General features: G+C 45.1%; 1 protein-coding gene across 1 annotated transcript in view; it reads right to left on the bottom strand.

The window, feature by feature from the left end:
• The window catches only part of loxhd1 (lipoxygenase homology domains 1), a 99,248-nt gene extending 79,937 nt beyond the window's left edge, over positions 1-19,311 (bottom strand). Inside the window, exons 1-7 of the mRNA XM_031894937.1 lie at positions 19,168-19,311; positions 8,534-8,712; positions 8,195-8,350; positions 6,740-6,891; positions 5,310-5,435; positions 2,816-2,989; positions 1,331-1,529 (exon numbers count right to left, since the gene is read on the bottom strand). Coding sequence (XP_031750797.1) covers positions 1,331-1,529; positions 2,816-2,989; positions 5,310-5,435; positions 6,740-6,891; positions 8,195-8,350; positions 8,534-8,678 — 952 coding nt within the window. The 5' untranslated portion in view covers positions 8,679-8,712; positions 19,168-19,311. The remainder of the gene's footprint in view (positions 1-1,330; positions 1,530-2,815; positions 2,990-5,309; positions 5,436-6,739; positions 6,892-8,194; positions 8,351-8,533; positions 8,713-19,167) is intronic.
• Positions 19,312-21,116: the final 1,805 nt, after the last annotated feature.

Below are 21,116 nucleotides of genomic sequence, written 5' to 3' on the forward strand. Positions count from 1 at the left end.
TACAAAGGACACACAGACATAAAAATTATCAGGGCCCCCTAACACAGCGCCCCCCTTAACGCTATGCTGGCGAGGGCTCCCCATACACAGTGCCCCCCAAAGACAGTGCCCCCAATTGCCCCCATACACAGTGCCCCCAATCGCCCCCCGAAGACAGTGCCCCCATACACAGTGCCCCCTTGAAGACAGTGTCCACAATTGCCCCCATATACAGTGCCCCTCGAAGACAGTGCCCCCATACACAGTGCCCCCATACACAGTACCCCCCTAACGCTATGCTGCCCAGGGTCTCGCAAAGACAGTGCCCCCAATTGCCCCCATACACAGTGCCCCCAATTGCCCCCATACACAGTGCCCCCTGAAGACAGTGCCCCTAATTTCCCCCATAGACAGTGCCCCCACAGACAATGCCCCCTGAAGACACCCCCAATATGTGCCCCCATAGACGGTGCCCCCATACACAGTACCCCCTAACGCTATGCTGCCCAGGGTCCCCCAAAGACAGTGCACCCAATTGCCCCCATAGACAGAGCCCCCAATTGCCCCATACACAGTGCCCCTCAAAGACAGTGCCCCCAATTGCCCCCATACACAGTGCCCCCTGAAGACAGTGCCCCCAAATTCTCCCATAGACAAAGCCCCCATACACAGTGCCCCCAATTGCCCCATACACAGTAACATTTAAGCAGAAGAACAACAAAATAGAGACGCTGCTAAAGATTTACCCAAGCATTTTGTGGATAGAGGCTACCCTAAAAAAAAATTAGAACATCGCTAACGAGGTTGGAAAGTTAAAGGAAAACTATACCCCCAAACAATGTAGGTCTCTATAAAAATATATTGCATAAACAGCTCATATGTAAAACCCTGCTTCATCTAAATAAACCATTTTCATAAAAATATTATCAAATTATTATCAAAGGACCCAACACATACCTCCCAACTGTCCTGATTTTGACAGCTCAACCCGCAGTCCCAGATACTTTATGAAAAGTCCCTCATTTTCCTTTGATCTCCTGCACTGAACTGATACAATGTTTCTCAAACTTAATTAAAAAAGTAGCTTTTGGCAGAGAGCCCAGAACATTAACAACCTACACCTGCACTGAGATACAATTGTAACTAATAAGCTAAACAGGTCTCTTGGGGGAACTGACACTTGCAGCTGTCAGTTTGTCTAATGCAAAAGATTGTCCATCAGCCACCAACGGACAATGGCACCTTGGCCATTCATCAGTTCTGGGCTAGAAAGCCCCTCTTATCCAGTGCAAGAGGATGGCAAGAGGTTCAACAGCATCAGGATAAGAGGAAATTGTATGTATTCACTCACCAGTGTGGTCCCCTTTTTTGCCATCAAGTTCATGAGATACGGGTTTAATCTCCGGGGATAAAGTGCGGCTCAGCTGGCAGTCTGTGTGGTACAGGGAGAACCATCTCCGGCATGGGAAGTACCAGGATTTGTCCCGATCAGTATTGGTTACAAAAACTTCCTCCAGGAACCAAGCGTGCCGCTGCTCCAGGCCATCGTGCTGCCAGGCAAACAGAGAGTAACGCTGAGCATTATCCGCCAACAGGAACAATAACTAAGTGCAATATCAAACAGGAAGCAGAACTGGGTATAGTACCAACGGGAAGAAGAACTGAGTGTAATAGTAACAGGAAGTAGAACCCAGCATAATGCAACAGGAAGTAAAATTGAGTGTAATACCAAAAGGAAGTAAAACTGAGTGTAACACCAACAGGAAGTAGAAATGTTTGTAATACCAAGAGGAAGCAGAATGAGAGTGTAATACCAACAGGAAGTAGAACTAATTGTAATAGTAACAGGAAGTAGAACCCAGTGTAATACCAAAAGGAAGTAGAATCCAGTGTAATACCAACAGGAAGTAGAACCTAGTGTAATACCAACTGGAAGAAGAACTGAGAGTGTAATACCAACAGGAAGTAGAACTGATTGTAATAGTAACAGGAAGTAGAACCCAGTGTAATAACTAAAGGAAGTAGAACCCAGTGTAATACCAACAGGAAGTAGAACCCAGTGTAATACCAACAGGAAGTAGAACCCAGTGTAATACCAACAACTGAGGGTAATACCGACAGGAAGTAAAACTGAGTGTAATACCCAGAGGAAATAGAAATGGGTGTAATACCAAGAGGAAGTAGAATTGAAAGTGTAATACCGCCAGAAAATGTAAGATAGGGGCAGATTTACAAAAACGCCATAATTTCTTTTTTTTTTTATTTTTAAATTCGACTAAACTTGTTTTCCCAAATGTCTAATATTTACTAAAAAAAATATCGCAAGGAGAAGTCGCTGGGAGAAAAGTCGTAAAAAATACTTTTTTGAATTGTTGCAATGAAAATTTTTTGCTGCGACAATATGAAAAAGTTGTGTTTTTGGAGAACACCCATCAAAATCTCTAAAGTTTCGAGACAAAAATAAGAACTTCAAAAAAAGGGAAGGGACCTTTGCCATTGACTTCTACATGAACAACTGAGCACAACGCCAAACAGGAGGTAGAACTGGGCTTAACAGGAAGTAGAACCAAATCTATTACCAATAGTAGGTAGAACTTAGCTTAATCCCCAACAGGAAGGAGAACTGAATGTAATATTCTATAAAAAGTAAAACTGAGCATAATACCCAATAGTATAACTGCCAAGCACCCCAATTTTCCAGGATTCACAAGGATTTATAAATCAAATGTGGGCGGAATTTAGGGTGTGGTCAACAAAATAACTAGGTGTGGTCAAGGTGTGGCGGGTGTAAAAAAAGCAAAATCCCCATTTGTGTTGCCCTTAGTGATCCATTTACCTCAATTGTGATCGTCCTGATGTCTCCGATTTCGGGGCCGTACACTTTGAATGTGTTGGTGGAGCCCTTTTTGAATGCAAAAGTTGCTGCCTTGTCGGGTGAGTCTGTTCCAGATGCTTTATACAGCTGGGTCTTACTGAGCTTTCCTTTGGATCCCTTTATCTGGAGAAATACCTGAAAAAGCACATTATCGCTAGCTGGAGAATGCAGGATATTGTGACTCAATCAAAATGGGTTTAAATGGGCAATATTGGGTGAAGTGAGGTGATTTTTGGGTAAAAACCATTCTGTTTTGTAAAGGCTGTAGTTCATTTTTCTGCTACCACCTGGGAGTTATTTCTGGTACTTATGTGACTACTCTACTTAGAAACGGCAGCACTGTCTTGCTTTATGGTACAAGGTAGTACAGGTATGGGATCTGTTATCCGGAAACCCATTATACACAAAGCTCAGAATTACGGGAAGGCCATCTCCCATAGACTCCATTTTAAACAAACAATTTAATTTTGTCTTTAATTTTGTCTACCTGATTTTCTTTTTCTCTGTAATAATAAAACAGTGCCTGTACTTGATCCCAACTAAGATATAATTACCCCTTATTGGGGGCAGAACAGCCCTATTGGGTTTATTTAATGGTTAAATGATTCCCTTTTCTCTGTAATAATAAAACAGTACCTGTACTTGATCCCAACTAAGGTATAATTACCCCTTATTGGGGGCAGAACAGCCCTATTGGGTTTATTTAATGGTTAAATGATTCCCTTTTCTCTGTAATAATAAAACAGTACCTGTACTTGATCCCAACTAAGGTATAATTACCCCTTATTGGGGGCAGAACAGCCCTATTGGGTTTATTTAATGGTTAAATGATTCCCTTTTCTCTGTAATAATAAAACAATACCTGTACTTGATCCCAACTAAGATATAATTACCCCTTATTGGGGCAGAACAGCCCTATTGGGTTTATTTCATGGTTAAATGATCCCCTTTTCTCTGTAATAATAAAACAGTACCTGTACTTGATCCCAACTAAGATATAATTACCCCTTATTGGGGCAGAACAGATCCCAACTAAGATATAATTACCCCTTATTGGGGCAGAACAGCCCTATTGGGTTTATTTAATGGTTAAATGATTCCCTTTTCTCTGTAATAATAAAACAGTACCTGTACTTGATCCCAACTAAGATATAATTACCCCTTATTGGGGCAGAACAGCCCTATTGGGTTTATTTAATGGTTAAATGATTCCCTTTTCTCTGTAATAATAAAACAGTACCTGTACTTGATCCCAACTAAGATATAATTACCCCTTATTGGGGGCAGAACAGCCCTATTGGGTTTATTTAATGGTTAAATGATTCCCTTTTCTCTGTAATAATAAAACAGTACCTGTACTTGATCCCAACTAAGATATAATTACCCCTTATTGGGGCAGAACAGCCCTATTGGGTTTATTTAATGGTTAAATGATTCCCTTTTCTCTGTAATAATAAAACAGTACCTGTACTTGATCCCAACTAAGATATAATTACCCCTTATTGGGGGCAGAACAGCCCTATTGGGTTTATTTAATGGTTAAATGATTCCCTTTTCTCTGTAATAATAAAACAGTACCTGTACTTGATCCCAACTAAGATATAATTACCCCTTATTGGGGCAGAACAGCCCTATTGGGTTTATTTCATGGTTAAATGATTCCCTTTTCTCTGTAATAATAAAACAGTACCTGTACTTGATCCCAACTAAGATATAATTAATCCTTATAATATATTCCAAAAACATGCCAGGTTTAAGCTGGAGAGTACCATTGAGTCCTATGGAGGCTTAGAATAGTAGAGGAATAGAATAGTCAGTGACAGCCTGTCCTTGACACATTTTCAAGGGGAAGTTAAATGCATTATTGTTTTCTATTTCACCCAGCGTCAAAAGGAAGTTAATCCCATCACTGTTTTATATTTCACACACTTTCAAGGGGAAGTTAATCCCATCATTATTTTCTATTTCACACACTTTCAAGGGGAAGTTAATCCCATCATTATTTTCTATTTCACACACTTTCAAGGGGAAGTTAATCCCATCATTATTTTCTATTTCACACACTTTCAAGGGGAAGTTAATCCCATCATTATTTTCTATTTCACCCAGTTTCAAGAGAAATTAATCCCATTACTGTTTTCCAAGAACGTGTGACAATGCTCCTAAAATGTATGCTGGAGCAATTCCTGTTTGGGAAAGATAAAGAGGATTTCGGGCTTGAAAAAAAATGTCATTTTCGGACAATAAACTCAATATTTCCGTTCGACCCTACCAACATTATTGTGATATAAAATACATGCAAGAATGATCGTGTTTTATTAAAAAACATCAAGTCAAGGCCAGAAAAATTCTAGTTTTAGTAAATCTGCCCCTTAATGTTTTTAATGATTTTTAGCAACTTGTGTTTCCTGTTTAATGTCTAGAAATACACGGCCGCTAGTAGAATATTACTTACCCTTGCGTCAGTGCCGGCCTGCTTCTTGTCTCCAGTCTTCACCACAATCTTGTACAGAACCTTCTTCCCAGAGAGAGAACCGGAGCGGAGCACAGATCTTCTGGAGGGGGCGCTCTTGGCCCGTTTCTTTAAATAAAAGATATTTTTTTGTTTTGTATCTCAATGGGTTTTGTACCATGTGACCCATGCAGATAAAATCCCGATGCAAGGCTTGTAAGTTGTAACCGTACCCCAAAAAATAAGTGTGAGGTAAAGGCTTTCTAAATGTAACATAGTGGCAGCTACATAAGGTTTTGGGGTATCGGCTAGCAGTACCATAACTGAGACTTTTATTTATGGGCAGTTATTTTTATTGCTTGAGTCATTATTTAGGGCAGGGGTAGGGCACCTATGGCTCGGGAGCCAGATGTGGCTCTTTTGATGGCTGCATCTGGCTCTCTGCCAAATCTTTAATAAAAAAAAGAAATAACGGGGGCGTGGCCTGCGCTCAGCGGATAGAAGACGTGTTCTAAGCCTTAGAACACATCTTCCATCCGCCAAGCGCAGGCCACGCCCTCCTCTGCATCGCATTCGGCATCCTTGGCACCCACCCTACCTTGTCCCGCAGCATCCGCGGCCAAACATATTGTATGGCTCTCACGGAATTACATTTTAAAATATGTGGTGTTTTTTTTTTATCAGATTTTTTTTTCTCTATTTGGATTTTTAGGAGTTTTTTTTGAGATTTACTATGCAACCAAATGGCTAAAAAATCCAAATCCGACAATTTGCCAGCCAAAACCTTCGAGACTTCAGTGCGAGACCTTCGAAATATTTTAGTTTTCGCGGCGACAATTCGAAAAAAGTTGCAGTTTTTCTATCACAGACTTTTCATATCTGATTATTTTAGTAAATGTCGGACATTCATGCGTTTAGTCAAATTTTATAATTGAATAAAATGAGAAATTTCATTTCTTAACATTTTTCATTTCTTCTGTTTTAAAATTTTGAATAAACTTGTTTCCATGTGTCGTACATTTACTAAAAAGTCTAAACTGAAAAAGTCTCAGAAAAGTCGTGAAAATTCTGAATTCTATTCAAATTGTCGTACAAAAACAAGCAAAAGAAGTTTCCTCCAGGGAAGGGACATCTGCCATTGGCTTCTACATAATCTCGGCCAATTGTTAAATTCGGATTTTTAGCCATCTTGAAAATTTTGCCATAGGAAATTGTAAAAAAAAAAAAAACGGCAATTTTTTATCTGCAACTTTTAGCGCTAAAAAAAATCAGAATTGGAAAAAAACATTCTGCATGTTAGTAAATGGCCCCTTTGGTCTTCTTTCTGCTGCATCTCTACATAAATAGAATGAATTATTATTCAAAGAGCCCTGGGGCCAAACCAACCATTACTTTTACCCTTATAAACACGCCCAGTAAAGCTAGCGGCTTACCAGTGAGGGCGGCTGGGGGTTCACCTGCAATCCAAACTTCTTGGCATAGAAATCATATAAATGAGGGTCGTTCATAGCGCTATACGCCGGCAGAGTGTCTGTGTGCCCGTTTCTGTACCGATACCCGCCGGAGCTGGCACTTAGAGTTCTTCCTAAATAAGAGAAAACAAGAGATACAACTTAGCAAACTCTCTGCAGGGTTTGTTTCTGGGGAGTGGGGCAGATTTATCAATATGTTTTAGTTTAGAGCTTAATACATAAAAACTCACCCACATTCTACTCATTCCTAGGGGATTTTTAGAAGTGTATTTATCAAATGGTAAACTCCATTAATAAATACGCTTCTAAAAATCCCATAGAAATGAATAAAACGTGGGTGAGTTTTTATGTATTAAGCTCTAAATTCACACTTTAATAAATCTGCCCCTTAGGGGCACATTTACTAAAACTCTATCATTTCTAATTTTTTTACATTTTCAAACTCGACTAAATTCATTTTCCTGCATGTTTGACGTTTGCTAAAAAAATCCGATAGGAAAAGTCATGGATTTCCAGCGAATTTCCACATTTCAACACCGGCAGGCCCGGATTTGTGGAAAGGCCACAAAGGCCCGGGCCTATGGCGGCAAAAATTGGGGGGCGGCATGCTGCCCCGCCGCACCAAAATATTAAAGTTTTTCGCGCATATGGAGCAATGGGGACCTCTCCCCCACTGCTCCGTATGTGATTGAAAAGGCCCGCGCATGCGCGATTGTGAGTTCGTGCATGCGCGGTGGGAGGTTCGCCGTTCGCGCATGCGCAGGGGGGGTGCGACAGAGAGGGGGCGGCCTCGGGACGCCAGGCAAACAAATCCGGCCCTGAACACCGGCAAATTGTTTTGTGAAACTTTGCCATGGGAAAATTTGTCACGTGGCTTAAAAAGTTGTGGTTGCGTCAAAATAAGCACAGTCGCGACAAAAAAAGCCGTGCGCGGCAAGAAAAAGAAATGGGCAACAAACGCATTTTGCACATTTGTTGTCTTTTCCTAAATTTTCCTGCTGTTTCGCAAATTATTCAGCGAAACGGAACAGATTCGCTCATCACTAGCTGCGACTTTTTCTCTGCAAAAATGCAACTTTTTGAATTGTCACTGCGAAAGGAAAGGAACTTCAAGGAAAGGGAAGGGACCTCTGCCACTCACTTCTACATGAACTGGGCAAGTTTAACCTGGCAAATTATCGGATTTTTAGCCGTTGCAGCATTTATTCCCTGTGACTTTCAGCACTAAAAAATTGAGGGTTAGTAAATAGGCCCCAAAGTGTACGTGTGTTGTAGTACACAAATGGATTGCCTTGTTTCTTATGGAGCAGAACACACATTGCTTTTAGAAAAGTAGGGGTTCTGTCAATGCATGAAGCATAGGCATAACTAGGGCACTTATGGCCGAGGTAAATACGCCGCCACCATGTTCCCTACCTGCATATGGAGCTCGTTTGCTTAGCATGGACTCCACGGGCCTGTGGTTCAGACTGACTTTATATCTGCGCAGGGAGTTTCTCCAGCCCTCTGACTTGAATCCGTCGTTCCACACAGGCTTCCCCCGGGGAGGGGAGACATCTCGGAACTGGAACCCTAAAAGAAAAAGTCTTGCTCTGTTATTGTTTTTTATTGCTCAACTACAATTCCCAGCCTGCTCAGCCGCTTGTGCTGGGCTTCATGGAAATTACTTGGCCTTTAATCTGCCTCAGGAAGGTATTGGTCACATTGACCCGAATGGGATTAGTTCTTGATTTAAACACAGTATGTGGCTCTTACCAGTGGCTGGTCGGATCCGAGGTGCCGTGGTACTGGGATAGGCATCCCTTGGTCTCATCTGCCCAAAAGAAGCGGGCGCAGTGCAAGGCTGGAGCACACCCGTGACTGACGGGGACGAGTTGTAATACTGGATCTGGGTCGGCATTTTCCTTCAGTGTCAGTGAGATTTTAGAGATATTCTGTTAATCATAAATTATATTACTAAGCAGCTGGTATAATATATATTGGCTGTACAGATCAATACATCAATACATAACAGATCTGTATCTCAAAGATACCCAACCAGGAGCTTCTAGTATAAAGCTTCTAGTATTCAAATCATATAGTATGGCAGCTCCCAAATCAGTATGGCAGCTCCCAAATCAGTATGGCAGCTCCCATACAGATAAATAAATGTAAATCAATAAGTATAAATGTAAATATGCTGTTATACACAATCTGTGTTATTTTGTAAAGCCATTTTTCAAAGCGATGCTGCTGGCCCCCCAAACTTGCCTCCTTCTTGGACCTAGGTGGGTACTGTAGATGGAGGGGTATCCTATTGGGTTTTACTATAAAATCTGCCTGCTACAAAAAAACTTTGAAATTTGGCTATTAAAGATATCTGTGACTTGGGTTCAAGAATCCTTGAGTAAAGAATCCTGGCTTATGAAATACTTATATGTAACTTTAGCTGCTGCCGTAAAGCAAGGCAGGATTGTTGCTTCTTTCCAGGAAGGAAACAGAGACCAAACCAGGCTTTAATAATGTTTTGAGTATTTCTGAATTCAGTTACATTTACATTTTGCATCAAAGCTATATTTCTTTAACCAAAGTTACAATATTACTTTTCTGGCCTTGAAAGTTGCATGAACTTGATGTGGTATAAATTCAAATTAAGCTCGATCACTTGTATTTATAAAATGTCACAACAATTCTTGAATTGTTTTCAAGTTTACATTTGAAAATCCTGAATTTTTCGAGCCGAAATTATTGTTAAAACTCAAGAAATTTGAGTTTAAACTGACGTACGTTTCCATGAATCCTCTTTATTTTTCCCAAACAGGAAGTGCTCCAGCAGCCATTTTAGGAGCATTGGTGCAACAGTAATGTGTTTAAGTTTCACTTGAAACTGGGTGAAATAGAAAACAATGATGGGATTAACTTCCCCTTGAAAGTGTGTAAAATAGAAAACAATGATGGGATTAACTTTCCCTTGAATATATATTTTCTACTGTATTCCTCTACTATTCTAAGCCTCTATAGGACCCAATGGTACTTTGACAAAACTAAACATTAATAAATCACGAAGTATGGGAGTTATTTTCGAAAAACTCAGAAACAATATCAGAAAAATCGAGTACTGGCAAAAACTAATTCGTAAATATCGAAACTATATACAAGTAAAAAAAAATGACTTTGCTCAAAAAGTCCGAATTTTTTTGGGCTTCAAAAAGTCTCCCATAGGGCTCAATGGCACTCTGCAGCTCCAACCCAGCCCAAGGAAAGTCTCCCATAGGGCTCAATGGCACTCTGCAGCTCCAACCCGGCCCAAGGAAAGTCTCCCATAGGGCTCAATGGCACTCTGCAGCTCCAACCTGCCCCAAGGAAAGTCTCCCATAGGGCTCAATGGCACTCTGCAGCTCCAACCCGGCCCAAGGAAAGCCTCCCATAGGGCTCAATGGCACTCTGCAGCTCCAACCCGGCCCAAGGAAAGTCTCCCATAGGGCTCAATGGCACTCTGCAGCTCCAACCCGGCCCAAGGAAAGCCTCCCATAGGGCTCAATGGCACTCTGCAGCTCCAACCCGGCCCAAGGAAAGTCTCCCATAGGGCTCAATGGCACTCTGCAGCTCCAACCCGGCCCAAGGAAAGTCTCCCATAGGGCTCAATGGCACTCTGCAGCTCCAACCCGGCCCAAGGAAAGTCTCCCATAGGGCTCAATGGCACTCTGCAGCTCCAACACGGCCCAAGGAAAGTCTCCCATAGGGCTCAATGGCACTCTGCAGCTCCAACCTGGCCCAAGGAAAGTCTCCCATAGGGCTCAATGGCACTCTGCAGCTCCAACCCGGCCCAAGGAAAGTCTCCCATAGGGCTCAATGGCACTCTGCAGCTCCAACCCGGCCCAAGGAAAGTCTCCCATAGAGCTCAATGGCACTCTGCAGCTCCAACCTGGCCCAAGGAAGGCCTCCCATAGGGCTCAATGGCACTCTGCAGCTCCAACCCGGCCCAAGAAAAGTCTCCCATAGGGCTCAATGGCACTCTGCAGCTCCAACCCGGCCCAAGAAAAGCCTCCCATAGGGCTCAATGGCACTCTGCAGCTCCAACCTGGCCCAAGGAAAGCCTCCCATAGGGCTCAATAGCACTCTGCAGCTCCAACCCGGCCCAAGGAAAGTCTCCCATAGGGCTCAATGGCACTCTGCAGCTCCAACCCGGCCAAAGGAAAGTCTCCCATAGGGCTCAATGGCACTCTGCAGCTCCAACCCGGCCCAAGGAAAGCCTCCCATAGGGCTCAATGGCACTCTGCAGCTCCAACCCGGCCCAAGGAAAGCCTCCCATAGGGCTCAATGGCACTCTGCAGCTCCAACCCGGCCCAAGGAAAGCCTCCCATAGGGCTCAATGGCACTCTGCAGCTCCAACCCGGCCCAAGGAAAGTCTCCCATAGGGCTCAATGGCACTCTGCAGCTCCAACCCGGCCCAAGGAAAGTCTCCCATAGGGCTCAATGGCACTCTGCAGCTCCAACCCGGCCCAAGGAAAGTCTCCCATAGGGCTCAATGGCACTCTGCAGCTCCAACCCGGCCCAAGGAAAATCTCCCATAGGGCTCAATGGCACTCTGCAGCTCCAACCCGGCCCAAGGAAAGCCTCCCATAGGGCTCAATGGCACTCTGCAGCTCCAACCCGGCCCAAGAAAAGTCTCCCATAGGGCTCAATGGCACTCTGCAGCTCCAACCCGGCCCAAGGAAAGTCTCCCATAGGGCTCAATGGCACTCTGCAGCTCCAACCCGACCCAAGGAAAGTCTCCCATAGGGCTCAATGGCACACTGCAGCCCCAACCCGGCCCAAGGAAAGTCTCCCATAGGGCTCAATGGCACTCTGCAGCTCCAACCCGGCCCAAGGAAAGTCTCCCATAGGGCTCAATGGCACTCTGCAGCTCCAACCCGGCCCAAGGAAAGCCTCCCATAGGGCTCAATGGCACTCTGCAGCTCCAACCCGGCCCAAGGAAAGTCTCCCATAGGGCTCAATGGCACTCTGCAGCTCCAACCCGGCCCAAGGAAAGTCTCCCATAGGGCTCAATGGCACTCTGCAGCTCCAACCCGGCCCAAGGAAAGTCTCCCATAGGGCTCAATGGCACTCTGCAGCTCCAACCCGGCCCAAGGAAAATCTCCCATAGGGCTCAATGGCACTCTGCAGCTCCAACCCGGCCCAAGGAAAGTCTCCCATAGGGCTCAATGGCACTCTGCAGCTCCAACCCGGCCCAAGGAAAGTCTCCCATAGGGCTCAATGGCACTCTGCAGCTCCAACCCAGCCCAAGGAAAGTCTCCCATAGGGCTCAATGGCACTCTGCAGCTCCAACCCAGCCCAAGGAAAGTCTCCCATAGGGCTCAATGGCACTCTGCAGCTCCAACCCGGCCAAAGGAAAGCCTCCCATAGGGCTCAATGGCACTCTGCAGCTCCAACCCGGCCCAAGGAAAGCCTCCCATAGGGCTCAATGGCACTCTGCGGCTCCAACCCGGCCCAAGGAAAGTCTCCCATAGGGCTCAATGGCACTCTGCAGCTCCAACCCGGCCCAAGGAAAGTCTCCCATAGGGCTCAATGGCACTCTGCAGCTCCAACCCGGCCCAAGGAAAGTCTCCCATAGGGCTCAATGGCACTCTGCAGCTCCAACCCGGCCCAAGGAAAGCCTCCCATAGGGCTCAATGGCACTCTGCAGCTCCAACCCGGCCCAAGGAAAGCCTCCCATAGGGCTCAATGGCACTCTGCAGCTCCAACCCGGCCCAAGGAAAGTCTCCCATAGGGCTCAATGGCACTCTGCAGCTCCAACCCGGCCCAAGGAAAGTCACCATACCGAAGCTTGAATGAATCAGAAACTTTCGTACTCGATTTACGATTTACTCAATACGATTTTGTTGCACAAATTTTGTCGCAAAGAACGAAATTGTCGCGCAAGGTACTATATTGTTGCAGAAAAGACACTCAGAGCATTTGTAGATTAATAAATGTCCCCCTTAGTGTTACCCCTGCAGTGTAACACACTCAGTGTGCCCAATGCACGGTACGGAGCTCACACACAAGCCTAAACGTCTTAATTCTTTCTGGAAGCGAAATGCGCTGCCTCCACACATCGCCTCCTATGATACCCGGTTGCCATAGTGGCCCTTTATTTGTTGTGCTCCATGCCTTGTGTGAGATTCTTTCTCTAATCCTGGCTACTAACATACACTCAAACACACCCAGTTTCTTGGTTCTTCCAGTCCAGGTAGGAGTGTGACCTTTAGCAATATATTCCCTTATAGCAACACAAAGACAACTGTCACCTCTGAAGTCATTCTAGTAATAAGTTACTAAATATCAGCTCCTTTTAGTAAATGGGAGCTCCATCCAAAATCTGTTTTTGCCCAAAATGGTGGTGTAACCCCGCCTTTTCCCTCTCTTTCTCTTGTTCCATTGGCCCCCAATATTTCATGGCACAGTGTGGCCCCCAAGCACTGGGCACTGGCACACCAAGCATACTATAGAGTGATTGCCCCCCCCAAAGCTCACTATACACAGTGACAGACAGTGGGTACCCAGGGGTGGCAGTATGAATGCAGTGCCCACTTTGTGTTAATGTAGAGTATTATTGGGAAATCATTGTTGGGGGCGGGGCTAGACAGCTTTTTGTGATATTTCTAATGCTGCAAGGTCCTGTTGGGCCTAATAGGTGCAATTGGCCTAAGGCCAGCCCTGCACATATTATTGAATTAGATAGAGTTCAAAAAGGGCAACTAAGCTGGTAAAGGGAAAGGAAAGTCTCAGTTATGGAGAAAGACTGGCCAAGTTGGGATTATTTACATTGGAGAAGAGGCACTTTTTGACTAGACCTCATCATCTGATTGGTTCCCAGTGATGTACTATATAATTATGAAGAACACCAAAGGGTAAATCCCCGGTGTAGGTCCCCCATACACGGGCCGATTCTAGCTGCCAATATGGGTCCCTTGGACCGATTCGCCAGCTAATCGACTCGTGTATAGGGACTACCGACGGGCCTGCCCGACCGATATCTGGCCTAAAATCGGGCATGTTAGAAAATCTAGTCAGATCGGGGACCGCATTGGCTCATTGATGCGGTCCATGGACCGACTTTGCCTATACCCGTCATTATAATTCCATCAATTAGCCTAAATTCCCCCGATATCACCCACCCGTAGGTGGTGATATCGGGAGAAGATCCACTCGCTTGGCGACATCGCCAAGCGAGCGGATCTTAAGGTGTATGGGCACCTTAAGTGGCATGTATGCCTAGGTGAGGTATATGGATAGTAGGTAAAGGAACTGATACATGTTTTATTCATATTATCGCTCTTTCCTTTGTATTGTAGGTAATGCGCCAGGACAGGTGGCCAATGGAACAGACTAAGCTTGTAACATCTGCAGCCCCGAGATGAGGAAAAAACCACATCACAGCCATGATCAGAATGTGATACTAATGTAATTAGCCTGATAATACAATTAAATAATTCAGCATGGACTTTTCTAGCTTGAACATGAAAACGCTGCTGCTCTGGCCAATAGGAAGGCTGCCGACCAACAGTCTGTCGACGTATCCGTGAAATAAACAACGCTGTCCTACGCTACTGTCTGCTTATGGCTAAAACCCATAGAAATGATACAATTGTGGATACAATTATTCCCTCTGCATAACCAGCAGTGCCATTAGAAAGTTCTGTCTCTTTCCCCTTGTGTCTCACGTTATACAGGGAGTGTTTACAATCAGACATTGCTCCTTAGTGACTCTTATTTTCTCCTGGGTGCACCATACAAACACTGGCTTAACCCTTCCCATCCCAGGCACTTCACTCCCAGGTTATTACATAGTTACCTAGTTAAGTTCAACCCTTCCAAGTGAATCCGGCACACACAAACCGAAACAGATGTATACACTCACATACATAAACCATATATACCATCAATACTAACTGTAGATATTGGTATCACAATAGCCTTGGATATTCTGCTTGTTCAACAACTCATCCAGGCCCCTCTTATAGGCATTAACAGAATCTGCCATTACCCCATCACTAGGAAGGGCATTCCCCAACCTCACTGCCCTCACCGTGAGGAACCCCCTACCCAACATCCCCCGGCAGGGCATTCCCAAACCTCACTGCCCTCACCGTGAGGAACCCCCTACCCAACATCCCACCGGCAGGGCATTCCCCAATCTCACTGCCCCCACCATGAGGAACCCCCAAACTCACTGCCCTCACCGTGAGGAACCCCCTACCCAACATCCCCCGGCAGGGCATTCCCCAACCTCACTGCCCTCACCGTGAGAAACCCCCTACCCAACATCCCCCGGCAGGGCATTCCCCAACCTCACTGCCCTCACCGTGAGGAACCCCCTACCCAACATCCCCGGCAGGGCATTCCCCAACCTCACTGCCCTCACCGTGAGGAACCCCCTACCCAACATCCCACCGGCAGGGCATTCCCCAACCTCACTGCCCCCACCATGAGGAACCCCCTACCCAACATCCCCCAGCAGGGCATTCCCCAAACTCACTGCCCTCACCGTGAGGAACCCCCTACCCAACATCCCCCGGCAGGGCATTCCCCAACCTCACTGCCCTCACCGTGAGGAACCCCCTACCCAAAACCTGCCGGCAGGGCATTCCCCAACCTCACTGCCCTCAGCATGAGGAACCCCCTACCCAACATCCCCCCGCAGGGTATTCCCCAACCTCACTGCCCTCGCCGTGAGGAACCCCCTACCCAACATCCCCTGGCAGGGCATTCCTCAACCCCCTCACTGCCCTCACCGTGAGGAACCCCCTACCCAACATCCCCCGGCAGGGCATTCCCCAACCCCCTCACTGCCCTCACCGTGAGGAACCCCCTACCCAACATCCCCTGGCAGGGCATTCCTCAACCTCACTGCCCTCACCATGAGGAACCCCCTACCCAACATGCCCCGGCAGGGCATTCCCCAACCCCCTCACTGCCCTCACCGTGAGGAACCCCCTACCCAACATCCCCCGGCAGGGCATTCCCCAACCCCCTCACTGCCCTCACCGTGAGGAACCCCCTACCCAACATCCCCCGGCAGGGCATTCCCCAACCCCCTCACTGCCCTCACCGTGAGGAACCCCCTACCCAACATCCTCCGGCAGGGCATTCCCCAACCCCCTCACTTCCCTCACCGTGAGGAACCCCCTACCCAACATCCCCCGGCAGGGCATTCCCCAACCCCCTCACTGCCCTCACCGTGAGGAACCCCCTACGCTGCTTCAAATGAAAGTTCAATTTCTCTAATCTAAAGGGGGGGCCTCTGGTGCTCTGATGCTTTTAATGGGAAAAAAGAACCCCCCTATCTGCCTATAATCCCCTCTAATGTACTTGTACAGAGTAATCATGTCCCCTCGCAAGCGCCTCTTTTCCAGAGAAAACAACCCCAACCCTGACAGTCTCACCTCATCTACGGCTCTTTCTAAAAATAAAGAGTTATTTGCTCAATCCAACATCTCCCACTGCTCATTATGGGATAACCCCCTAGTTGCTCTACAAACAATTACAAAATAATGTGGCCTTTAATTCTGCAAAGAACTAACATAATTTGTGCAGATCCAGAAGTGAAACAGCAGAGTGGCTGATAGAGGTGGAACGGTAGGGCAGCGCTTCTCAACCTGTGGGTCGGGACCCTTTGGGGGTCGGGACCCTTTCACCCTTAGGCTGGCTCACTAAATTCTGTATATAAAATATGGCATTTCTGGCTTTATTCATTTTAGCAATCAGCACCTACTGAACTCTGAGGTTAGATATCAGAAGCCATTATGCTCTGAGGATAGATATCAGCACCCATTACATTCTGAGATTAGATATCAGCACCCACTGCATTCTGAGATTAGATATCAGCACCCATTGCATTCTGAGATTAGATATCAGCACCCACTGCATTCTGAGATTAGATATCAGCACCCATTCCACTTTGAGGTTAGATATCAGCACCCATTGCATTCTGAGATTAGATATCAGCACCCACTGCATTCTGAGATTAGATATCAGCACCCACTGCATTCTGAGATTAGATATCAGCACCCATTCCACTTTGAGGTTAGATATCAGCTCCCATTGCATTCTGAGATTAGATATCAGCACCCACTGCATTCTGAGATTAGATATCAGCACCCATTCCACTTTGAGGTTAGATATAAGCACCCATTGCATTCTGAGATTAGATATCAGCACCCACTGCATTCTGAGATTAGATATCAGCACCCATTCCACTTTGAGCATAGATATCAGCACCCATTACATTCTGAGATATCAGCACCCATTACATTCTGAGATTAGATATCAGCACCCACTGCATTCTGAGATTAGATATCAGCACCCATTGCATTCTGAGATTAGATATCAGCACCCACTGCATTCTGAGATTAGATATCAGCACCCATTCCACTTTGAGGTTAGATATCAGCACCCATTGCATTCTGAGATTAGATATCAGCACCCACTGCATTCTGAGATTAGATATCAGCACCCACTGCATTCTGAGATTAGATATCAGCACCCATTCCACTTTGAGGTTAGATATCAGCTCCCATTGCATTCTGAGATTAGATATCAGCACCCACTGCATTCTGAGATTAGATATCAGCACCCACTGCATTCTGAGATTAGATATCAGCACCCATTCCACTTTGAGGTTAGATATAAGCACCCATTGCATTCTGAGATTAGATATCAGCACCCATTCCACTTTGAGCATAGATATCAGCACCCATTACATTCTGAGATATCAGCACCCATTGCATTCTGAGATTAGATATCAGCACCCATTGCATTCTGAGATTAGCTATCAGCACCCATTCCACTTTGAGATTAGATATCAGCACCCATTGCATTCTGAGATTAGCTATCAGCACCCATTCCACTTTGAGGTTAGATATCAGCTCCCATTGCATTCTGAGATTAGATATCAGCACCCATTGCATTCTGAGATTAGCTATCAGCACCCATTCCACTTTGAGGTTAGATATCAGCACCCATTGCATTCTGAGATTAGATATCAGCATCCATTGCATTCTGAGATTAGATATCAGCACCCATTCCTCTTTGAGATTAGATATCAGCACCCATTGCATTCTGAGATTAGCTATCAGCACCCATTGCATTCTGAGATTAGCTATCAGCACCCATTCCACTTTGAGGTTAGATATCAGCACCCATTACACTTTGAGGATAGATATCAGCACCCATTACATTCTGAAATTAGATATCAGCACCCATTGCATTGTGAGATTAGCTATCAGCACCCATTCCTCTTTGAAGTTAGATATCAGCACCCATTGCATTCTAAGATAAGATATCAGCACCCATTGCATTCTGAGATTAGCTATCAGCACCCATTCCTCTTTGAAGTTAGATATCAGCACCCATTGCATTCTAAGATTAGCTATCAGCACCCAATACACTTTGAGGCTAGATATCAGCACCCATTGCATTCTGAGATTAGCTATCAGCACCCATTCCTCTTTGAGATTAGATATCAGCACCCATTGCATTCTGAGATTAGCTATCAGCACCCATTGCATTCTGAGATTAGATATCAGCACCCACTGCATTCTGAGATTAGCTATCAGCACCCATTGCATTCTGAGATTAGCTATCAGCACCCATTCCACTTTAAGGATAGATATCAGCACCCATTGCATTCTGAAATTAGATATCAGCACCCATTCCACTTTAAGGATAGATATCAGCACCCATTGCATTCTGAGATTAGATATCAGCACCCATTGCATTCTGAGATTAGCTATCAGCACCCATTCCACTTTAAGGATAGATATCAGCACCCATTGCATTCTGAAATTAGATATCAGCACCCATTACACTTTTAGGATAGATATCAGCACCCATTGCATTCTGAGATTAGATATCAGCACCCATTGCATTCTGAGATTAGATATCAGCACCCATTACACTTTGAGGATAGATATCAGCACCCATTGCATTCTGAGATTAGATATCAGCACCCACTGCATTCTGAGATTAGATATCAGCACCCACTGCATTCTGAGATTAGATATCAGCACCCATTCCACTTTGAGGTAAGATATCAGCACCCATTGCATTCTGAGATTAGATATCAGCACCCATTACACTTTGAGGATAGATATCAGCACCCATTGCATTCTGAGATTAGATATCAGCACCCATTCCACTTTGAGGTAAGATATCAGCACCCATTGCATTCTGAGATTAGATATCAGCACCCATTATACTTTGAGGTAAGATATCAGCACCCATTGCATTCTGAGATTAGCTATCAGCACCCACTGCACTGTGAGGTTAGATATCAGCACCCACTGCGCTCTGAGGTTAGATATCAGCACCCACTGCGCTCTGAGGTAGATATCAGCACCCATTAGCACCCACCCATCAGTACTCACTTCATTCCGTGCGGGGTATCAGGACAGAAGGCAAATGGCGGCCAGACGGCAGGCGAGCGGGTAATTCGGGCTCAGTGAGGTAGGTGAGGCGCAGTGAGTCGCACTAGCGTGGCAGACAGTTGCTAGGGACGCTCGGTACAGTGCAGGTTGCTTAGAGGAGGGGCGGGGATGAGAATTGGGGCGGTGCTTGGCTGGAGGGGCGGGTACAGGAGGCGGAAATGGATTGGCCGCGCAGAGTTTGGTGCAATAAGCCCCGCCCAGGATTGTAGGAATGTTAGTCAGAATGTGTAATGTCTCTGTTACTCTCTGTCTCTTTCTCTGTTACTTTCTCTGTCAGTCAGTCACAATGGTCCTGCTGAATTGTGCTTAGTACAGGGGAATCCCTATGTGCCATAGTTTTATGGTATCTCTCTGTACAGGCTATGAGCAAACTTAGGGGGCTGTTCCTGCTGAATTGTGCTTAGTACAGGGGAATCCCTATGTGCCATAGTTTTATGGTATCTCTCTGTACAGGCTATGAGCAAACTTAGGGGGCTGTTCCTGCTGAATTGTGCTTAGTACAGGGGAATCCCTATGTGCCATAGTTTTATGGTATCTCTCTGTACAGGCTATGAGCAAACTTAGGGGGCTGTTCCTGCTGAATTGTGCTTAGTACAGGGGAATCCTTATGTGCCATAGTTTTATGGTATCTCTCTGTACAGGCTATGAGCAAACTTAGGGGGCTGTTTCTGCTGAATTGTGCTTAGTACAGGGGAATCCTTATGTGCCATAGTTTTATGGTATTTCTCTGTACAGGCTATGAGCAAACTTAGGGGGCTGTTCCTGCTGAATTGTGCTTAGTACAGGGGACACAAAGAACACTTCAGACTCTGGATTATGACATAGATGTCTTTATTTTCACCTCCGTTAGTGCAAGAGGCGGATGGATTCCTCCCATACACAGTGACAAACAGGAATTACCCTGATATGTTCAGTTTTATGGCTTTACAGTGACAAAGGCTGGCACCACAACTATGAGTACAATACCAAGCTGGATACATAGTGCAGCGGTGCAGTGCCGTGTGTACATTCCTGATGGACGTATTTCCCTTTTTAAAATGACATTATATAGACACCGAGCAGTTCATGAAGTAACAGCAGGTACTGAGTACAAAACATTGACAAACTGCCGAGCCCCATAACACATTCCTGTCAGATACAGCACAAAACTGAAAGTATCTTTAAAGCAAGCAGGAAGCATCGTCTGTAGCCTGTTGGGTGTATTTAAAGTGATATTACAGGTAAGGGACCCATTATCCAGAAACCCGTTATCTGGAAACTTCCTTAGACTCCATTTTAATCAAATATGTCACATTTTTTAAGTTAACTTTTAGTTTGTGATAGAATGGCCAATTCTGAGTAACTTTTTAATTGGTTTTCATTATTTATTTTTGATCGTCTTTGAATTATTTCCCTTCTTCTTCTGACACTTTGCAGCTTTCAAATGGGGGTCACTGACCCCGACAGCCAAAAAAAACTATTGCTCTGTGAGGCAACAATTTCATTATTATTACTTATTTTGCTGTTCATGTTCTCTCCTAGCCATAGATCAGTCTCTCCCTGGTTGCTAAGATTATTTGGACCCTAGCAACCACATAGCTGCCAAAACACCAAACTGGAGAGCTTCTGAACAAAAAGTGAAATAATTAAAAAACTATAAATAATAAAAAATGAAGACCAATTGCAAAAAGTATTGGGTTTATTTCATGGTTAAATGATTCCCTTTTCTCTGTAATAATAAAACAGTACCTGTACTTGATCCCAACTAAGATATAATTACCCCTTATTGGGGGCAGAACAGCCCTATTGGGTTTATTTAATGGTTAAATGATTCCCTTTTCTCTGTAATAATAAAACAGTACCTGTACTTGATCCCAACTAAGATATAATTACCCCTTATTGGGGGCAGA

The sequence above is a fragment of the Xenopus tropicalis genome, chromosome 1 (assembly GCF_000004195.4).
Source record: "Xenopus tropicalis strain Nigerian chromosome 1, UCB_Xtro_10.0, whole genome shotgun sequence".
Taxonomy (NCBI): Eukaryota; Metazoa; Chordata; class Amphibia; order Anura; family Pipidae; genus Xenopus; species Xenopus tropicalis.